Source organism: Malus domestica, chromosome 02, assembly GCF_042453785.1.
Source record: "Malus domestica chromosome 02, GDT2T_hap1".
NCBI lineage: Eukaryota > Viridiplantae > Streptophyta > Magnoliopsida > Rosales > Rosaceae > Malus > Malus domestica.
This window is the reverse complement of record NC_091662.1, coordinates 28107426-28116151: the sequence shown is the minus strand read 5'-3', so window position 1 is coordinate 28116151 and position 8726 is coordinate 28107426. Positions and strand designations below refer to the sequence as shown.

The following is an 8726-nucleotide window of genomic DNA, read 5'->3' as shown; positions in this document are numbered from 1 at the left end:
ACTTCCTAGGAGGTCACCCATCCTAGGATTGCTCTCGCTCAAACTAGCTTAACTTCGGAGTTCCGATAGAACCTAAAGCCAGTGAGTGCCCAAAAGGCCTCGTGCTATAGGAGGTGGGCATGTACATATAAGGCACATTACCCTTTCTCCATTAGTTGATGTGGGATGTTACATTATTAACTTTGCAAGAGAGCCCAAGAGACTAACAAAGGCTCAACTAAGGCACCTTTCAAAATTAACACAAGAGTTCATCATTCACGTAGGGGAAGTTGTGCGAGGAACACATACACCGAACAAGTATAGCTATATTTTTTTTTGAGAAAACTATAGCTATATTTGACTACAAAAAATATATATCATGTGAGGCAGAGATGTATAGCCCTTCGTAGTTGTCTTTTGGTTAAGTTTGCCTAGCTAAACTCCCGCAACGGAACCAATGCTAGATTAAGATGCGTCGATGCTCGCCTTCCTTCTCTTTGCCATTTGAGCCCAACCAACAAGTCCTGAGCGTATATTCTCATCGAACATTGCTTTCTTGAAATTGGTTCCCATCTGCATTGCATTGCAGAAACAGAATTTTATATAATCAACATTTTGAAAAAGAATGAGGAACCTTAACAATCACCTCGAAAAATAGACAAAATTTAGTCATCCTGATGAAAAATAGCCTTTTTCAGAATAGTGGCCAAAACTCATGACAATCTGTTTTAAAATGGCTATTTCTCTTAGGGTGACAAAATTTAGTCACCCTGATGAAAAATAGCCATTTTCAGAATAGTGGCCAAAACTCATGACAATTTGTTTTAAAATGGCTATTTCTCTTAGGGTGAGTTTGCCAAAATTTGATGATTGTTGACAAAACACACTCCTTTAATTATTTTCTTAAAGCCCCTACGAGTATCGACTCTTCTAAGCGTAATCAAACCCGCTTCGAGTCTTTCTTGAAGAGGCTTAGGGGCAAGCTTCGAGTAAGGGCAATTTTCGTCCATCAACATCAAATTTTGACTAAATTTGCCAAACCCTCATCTTCCAGAAAAAAAAGAAGGTCAATTTGTTAGTTTTAAACTCGACACACCTGCGTGACAATCGCATAAAGTGGTAGAGTACTATAACTACAGAGCACCTGAATGAACACCCTAATGAAAAAGAAAATTAAAAGGCGATGGATTAGCAGTAAGAAATGTTAAATAAATGTTCTTCGAATGTTTTCGAACGATAATTTATAAGAATGAAGGGAAAGGTCTTTGGATTTTTACCCAATAACAAGCCTGGGGACAATGTATTTTACTTTCCCCATTATGCAAGATGTAAAACCATATTGAACCTGCAAAAAAATATAAGCAGATTGATTAACTCAAACTCGATTACAAATTTAGTTGTAGTCATACGGTGTGTTGTGGATCATAGAATCTGAATTTACCCATATCCAGAAAAAGAACGCCATTTCGAAAGCATTTTGGAAGAGGATGAAATGGATCAAGAAGAGAACAAACTTGGGCTTGCCAAACCAAAAGTGCTTGTCTGATGGCTGAACTATTAGTTCCCCTTCTATGGCGATATGTTTTTCAGCAACCTCGTGAGCCAACTGGGTGATTACGTGTTGCAGCTTGGTTCCGACAGCAAGTAGAAGCTGGAGAAATAGGAAAGAAAAGATTGAGTACATAACAAGGAACTGAAATCAGATGAACGATGATAAGAGAAGCAATTAGTTTTCTTCATTATGCACAACTCAAATGGCGCGGTGACTGAAATGTAATGGAAAAGTTCGTGTGCTTATGCAGCTACCTGCTAATAGGTAAAGTTACATTATGTCACTCTGGTATGTAATTGAAGTTGGATGAAATGCTTGAATCTGCAAGTATAGCAGTTTTACATGCAAATGCAGCACATGTGAATGAGCCACAAAACCTGAGAGTAAGGTTATGTCAAGACTACTTACAAAGAAAGGAACAAAAGCAATCCAGAAGTATGCATGCCATCCTGCACAAGAAAAAGAAAAGAATGTCATTATTTATCGCGATAGTGTTCAACTTGAAGGCGGGCAATGCAATCCATGCCACAACTGCAAAAACTGCATGAAAATGTCAAGGGGAGGTGGTTTCGTTTGAAACAAGAATCATACCATCAACATTCAGAAGCATGAAGAGGACGACAAATATCCACAAATACCAACTGCAGCCAACAAAAACCATATGGTGAATCAAAACGAATCAAAACCATTTTAAAGGACGGATTGGTCATAAATATTAAACTCCTCTCGAAAATTAACCAAATTAATACACAAGGAACTTCAATATGGCAAAAATATATCATATAAAACTTGCCTGATACCGACGACTCTTTTAAAATCATCTTCAAGTGCGCGTACCATGTATGTGTAGAAATTAAACTTAGGGTTTCCCCTGCAATGGGTCTGCAGTAGAAATAATGAAGATGAAAAATATATCATAGGTTAGGAGCCGACTGAGACAGTAAACATACTTATATTAGAACAAATCAACCTCTTGTAAGGTACTTACCGAGATGAAACCCAATCGCAAAGTCAAGTAATCTGATCTGCACACTGATCCATAAAGTTGGTTGAGAAAAGAATGCTGAACATATGCAGAAAGAACAAACAAACAAAACGCTTTGTTAGCATTATAGTATTTCTATTGAAAAAACAATAAAAATCGTTCTAATTTTAAATGAATCTGAAGTATAATGTCTTAGATGCCTTGACAGTTCCTATCCCAGAAATGTGTAAGACTCACCAAAATCGTTGGGTATCATGGGCACTTGGGAAAACAAAAATAAGCATCGTTTCTTTTTCTTATCGTAAAAGTAAAAGAAATGCACTAAACTCAACCATTATTTTATCATTCGTAAGTTCTAGCCTTAGTTAGAATTATATATGTAGATAGATTGAATTGTAAACAGAAATAACTTACCAGCCATCCCATGAAAACATAATTTTTACCGATACCCCAAAAGTGATCCTTGACAAAGTCATGCTCCTGAACATGGGTAATTTTTGTTTGAGCTGCACCAACACAAATCCCGAATTGGAAAATACACAAGCAACAAGAAGATCGATGACGCAAAGCCTTTCCAAATGAGAATGTAGTTCTGCAAGTCAGTCAGATTGCTCATCTGAAGACTCGCAGTGCATTTTCTAATGGAATTAAACCTACTAGTTGTGATGTTGAACACATAAACATGCAATTGGGACATCACATAAATCCCATAGTCAATAACAAATATCAAAAGAAAACACAGCAAGAATTCATACCTTCATCTACTTCAATAATCTCTTTTGCATTTTCATCCTCCCATTTTTTCCATTGATGTATCTGAATCATGGTAACAAAATCAAGGGTGTTATGAAAAGGGCTGCGTTTAAAACACCAACAGTAAAATGTCAAAGTAAAGGTTTAAGAAAGATAATCAGTGGTCTAGCTCACCTTTAAACTTCCGAAGACAATAGTGAGAGCACAGAAGCTCACATGGACAATGGCTAGGACAAAGATAAAGATGTGCAAGTGATGGAATGCCTCAACTGATAGCAATGGCACCTTATTCTGTGGGAAGAAAAAAAATGAAAAGAGTCATAACAAATAATTTTTAGGGATACTTTTGATGCGGCCCATAATCCTTAACATTCTTGGATTAAAATCTTAATAATATTCAAAGTTTGATCAAGGTCCCTTAACTTTGTACACCTCATTATATTACTATTAATATTTATATTTTTATAGTTTTGACATTAATTGTTTCATATTTTATGAGATTTATAATCCTATAAAATTAAAATCCTCATTATAATACTATTTGAAATGGTTACAATAAAAAAATTCAAACATTTTGATTGAATAAATGGATAAAAACTATGTATAAATAATAAATAATAAATGCCAAAAGAATGTATCCATAGTGTTAAAAAATTTGGTACATTTTACAAACAAATTGGTACGTTTCACATATAACAAAGTAGTACATTAATAAAGAAGAATGGGTACATTAGAAATAAATTAGGGTACAGATAAAAGATTAAAAATTATGAATACAAATGAATTTTTAAAAATATAGGCGCTAAAAGAAATTAATACATGGGTATAAAATATAACTAAAAAGAAAATACTACAAATTTAAAAAAAAATGTTGCAAATTAAAAGTGGGTACAAACTAAAAATATAAATATATGATACAAAGTTTAGGCATAAAACATAAATATACCATATGTAATTTTTCTATCATTGATTAAATGTCACGTGACAGTAGACACTGAGTACAAACACAAATAAAACTTTAAAAAATATGGGCACAAAAAGAAACTAATATATGGGTACAAATTAAAAATGAAAAGAAAATTGGTTCAAATTAAAAATATTTGCAAATTAAAAATAGGTACAAACTAAAAATAAAAATATATGATAAAAAATTTAGCCATAAATATAAATATACAAATTGTAACATTTTTAACATTAAAGGAATATATTTAAAAATAAAAATATTTTATTATTCAAATAATTAATGATGTTATTAATACCCAAGACCTTGATCAAAAATTGAAAATGAATAGGATTTTAATCAATGGAGTAACAAAAAAAAGGATGTGAACCTAATTTTCCCTAATTTTTATGTATCTGTGCATATACAATGAAAATGAAACATTAATTTATTGTTTTTTTTTGAAATCCATAAAAACATAAAGAAATCATTCATGGAATGCCCAATGAGGTCCTCTATTCCTATTCTGGAAAATGAACTTCCAAAATTATTTCTATCAACTTGCATTGTAGCTGTATCTCTTTTGGGTATGTCTATCTATCTATCAATCATTTGGTCTTATCTCCCTGAAGATTATCATAGACAGCATGGCTTCAATAAAATAGATCATTTATTTGTTAATTTGTTCTCAACTACTCAGTTCATTAAGTCATGATAAACAAAAACGGATTCATTTTGCTGCAGTTCTCAAATGTGTTTCAGGTGTGAACCATTCCTTGATTCTAGAATCAAAACCTTTCAATCTAACTCGAAGAGGCTTCAATTTCACAACCAAAACCCCTTCGAACTTAGTCAAATGGGTTCCAATTTGGCACACTCTTGAACCAGTACTATAAGTTCATTAGTCTCCATTTGACGAATATCAAAACACATGAATAAATCAGACAAGTTAGTCAGAAAATTTAAAAAATTAAAGCAAACTTTAAAAAAATCCCAACCACTGTAGCAAATAAATTGAAATAAGAGCAAACTTTTTGACACCAGATACCAAAATTCTTATCAATATCGTGTTGATATTTGCTCAAATGTTGATGAATAACAAAAATGCACTAGGTACCATAAACTGATCGATACTCGGTATAGCCAATCATCCGACACTAAACATTGATAAGATCATCATATATAGAAGCACAAAATAAAAAATAAAAAATAAAAAAACTAAATAGGGTTTTGGGTTATGTTGAAGATACCTTTTTGCCACAGTAACCTCGTTGAGCCTCACCCCCGGCAGCTAGCAGCCTCCTGGTAGGTCCAAGAATGCCACCAAACACGGAGTTGGCTGAGTAATGGGCAGTTTTTTCGCCGTTCAGATGATCGTCATAGTGATTGAGTTTGCATGGCAGCCACTTGACCATAATCCTAGGGCTCACGCAAATTTTAGTGATCCTCTTCTGAAAAACAGTGAGGAGGAGAGAGATGAACCCCAGCAGCATCAGCTCCTCCTTCACCTTCAGCAAAGCCTCGTACAGCGGCTTCTGCTTCTTCTTCTTCAAGTACTTGCCGCCGGAGTGTAGTGCACGCTCCATAGCGAGAGAGATAGCCACGATCAGCGTGCACACCGCCGCCACCACCCATGTTGGCGTGAACTGTAGCGTTGGACCTTCTCCACCACCAGCCATTTTTACCCTTTTATTATAATTTTTTTCTTTCCTTCTGGGACCTTTTCTCTTCTTCTTCTTCTTCTTCTTCTTCTTCTTCTTCTTCTTCTTCTTCTTCTGTATTTTCTGAGAGTCTCCTCTCCTGCGTTTTCACAATCAATTTGTTGTGAGTTAGCATGTATGGACAAACATTTTATGGTAATAGAATCGGCATGGAAAATTTGAATTTGTAATATTGCACCAAAAATGTGAAATTTTTTTATTTGTCCTTCTCACACTTCAAAATGTACGCAAAAAGATTGTTGAATACAATATCAAATTTTATGGGATTTAATCGGATTAAATTGCAGTAATTTCTATCTATCACTCTACCCACCTTGCTAACTCTAATGGTTTTAAACAACATTCACTAATAAGTGAAAAATTTTAAGTTTAAGTTTCATGGGTGATTAGATGAAAACCATTTTATTCACACCACCCTTTAGTGTAAATATATTATTATTTCAAAAAAAAAAAATCTTAATTATGACTTTGGTTGTGAAGTCACGAACACCAACTTTTTTGCACCAAGTTTGTCCGCGAATAATGAGTCTGTACACATGTTAGAGTCCTACTTGTTAAGAAATAAATGAGATTCCATAAGTTCACATTAACATTATTGCCTACTTAAGCCAATCACTGAGTAAAATATATAAATAAAGAAATTCAAGACACGGGTGATGTATATGCCCATATTGTCTTTGAGAGATTTTTTAGTGTGACCGTCACACGAGACGGTACACCACGTGTCCCTATATAAATGATGGGATATGTGTGTTAAAATGTTAGTAACTTAAAAATTAAAATTTTCCATCATTTACATAAAAACACGTGGTGTACCATCCGTATTCTCCTCACAACTAAAAATTTCTCGTTGTCTTGAAGTTAAGTCAAAATTATATTTTGAAAGTAGGCAGTATGTTGGTGTTTCGTTTTGGACTTATCACATGTTTAGATATAATAAAAAGTGTAATTGGAACCAGAGAGCAAATTGAATCCGTATGGAGGAAAGTCACGATTTCGTGTAATGTTTAATTGAAATAGGAAAGTAAAACAATATCAACTCTCCAATTGAATGCTTTACATGGCTTAACATTATCTGATTAATGTCTAAAGCTTGCTCATCCTCGTATTATAAAATTCAAAGCCTAAACCGTCTCTTCAGATCACGTGTACGTGCTAATTAAAACAAAACAAATACCACCATTACGAATCTTGATCTAAATTAAATTATAGAAAAAAGAACACGTATTGTCATAAATAACATATATAATCGACACAAAATAAACTGTTTGATATCACCATAATATGTATTTCCTTAATCATTAAAACGCACTATGTTTTCCAGCAGAGAATTGGATAATTCAGTATTATTATCTAGTTTGTTATGTTGGGTGGTTTCGAACCTGTAATCTTAAATCCCATTTCTCATTCTCCATCTAACAAAAAAAAAAAAAAATTGGTATTATATGTCCATACAATACGACGTAAAGATTTTATTAATCATTTTACTCAATTTCCTATAAATTAAGCCAAAATATAATACAATACTTTCAGGGAAAATTGTATAATTAATATAAGAAATCTTATTTGTCACATTCCGGTCAGGGCCCCCACCACATCCCGGGCTCGACTCTACCGTAGCACGATATTGTCTGCTTTGAGCCCCGACCACGCCCTCACGATTTTGTTTCTGGGAACTCACACGAGGACTTCCTAGTGGGTCACCCATCATGAGATTGCTCTCACGCGAACTTGCTTAACTTCAGAGTTCCGATAGAACTCGAAGCCAATGAGCTCCTAAAAGGCCTCGTGCTAGGTAGAGATGAGAATATACATATAAGGCTTACAGGATCCATTCCCCTGAGCGATGTGGGATGTTACCCCTTAGTGGCCTGATGTCCTCATCGACACACTTCTGGCCAGAGATTGGCTTTGTTACAAAATTGTCACATCTTGGTTTGAGCCCCCACCACATCATGGGCTTGACTCCACTGTAGCACGATATTGTCCGTTTTGGGTCCCGACCACGCCCTCACGATTTTGTTTTTTGGAACTCACACGAGAACTTCCCAGTGGATCACCCATCATGGGATTGCTCTTGCACGAACTTGCTTAACTTCGAAGTTCCGATGGAACCCGAAACCAATGAGCTCCCAAAAAGCCTTTTGCTAGGAAGAAATGAGAATATACATATAAGACTTACAGGATCCACACCTCTTAGCGATGTGGGATGTTACATTATTCGTATGTGAAGGTCATATTATCGTGGATAAGATTCTGAATGTTCATACACATAATTATAGCCATTTGAACTATAACACACATATAACATGCATAAAACATAAAAACGATCAAAGGGAAAGTTTATGAACAAGAGGAGAGATAAGAGAAACCTGGCTTCTGGCTTGTGAAACCAAGAGAGGCACCAAAGTTGCTTACAAGCAAGGCGTGACCTGATCGTTGTTGTTCTAAAGCCGTAAACGCCTTCTATCTGAATCTAACAATGGCCGCTTACGACTTTAAGAACAATACCAACTTTACATAATTTCGATCCGGTATGAACGCTTCCTTCTATTTATACTCCAAAAACTAAAATGCATTCCCACTTTTTCTCTTTATTTTTAGATATTTTATCTTGTTTCCAACCGGGTTAAGAAAATTATCTTGTCCGTAAAACAAATTAATTTTTTTTTCAGAATATTTGTGAGATATATATATATATATATATATATATATATATGTGTGTGTGTGTGTGTGTGTGTGTACGTATGTGTATATGTATATGCATCCATTCGTGTATGTAAATTTGTGTGCGTA

At 34.6% G+C, this 8726-nt stretch overlaps 1 protein-coding gene across 2 annotated transcripts; it reads right to left on the bottom strand.

Moving 5' to 3' along the window:
- Positions 1 to 235: 235 nt before the first annotated feature.
- On the bottom strand, positions 236 to 8460 carry LOC103407897 (MLO-like protein 1). Of its 2 annotated transcripts, XM_008346774.3 has the most exons (13): positions 8303 to 8459; positions 5460 to 6009; positions 3444 to 3560; positions 3272 to 3332; positions 2931 to 3022; positions 2520 to 2594; positions 2325 to 2413; positions 2123 to 2172; positions 1940 to 1980; positions 1421 to 1630; positions 1257 to 1324; positions 1076 to 1136; positions 236 to 552 (listed from the first exon to the last, which is right to left on the bottom strand). In XM_008346774.3, exons 2-13 carry the CDS (start codon positions 5886 to 5888, stop codon positions 445 to 447), a joined length of 1401 nt encoding a protein of 466 aa, XP_008344996.2. In that variant the 5' UTR covers positions 5889 to 6009; positions 8303 to 8459; the 3' UTR covers positions 236 to 444. The 2 variants fall into 2 exon arrangements, with proteins under 2 accessions (XP_008344996.2, XP_008345009.2); XM_008346787.3 differs by lacking the exon at positions 1076 to 1136 and having other exon boundaries at positions 8303 to 8460.
- Between the last annotated feature and the right edge of the window lie 266 nt (positions 8461 to 8726).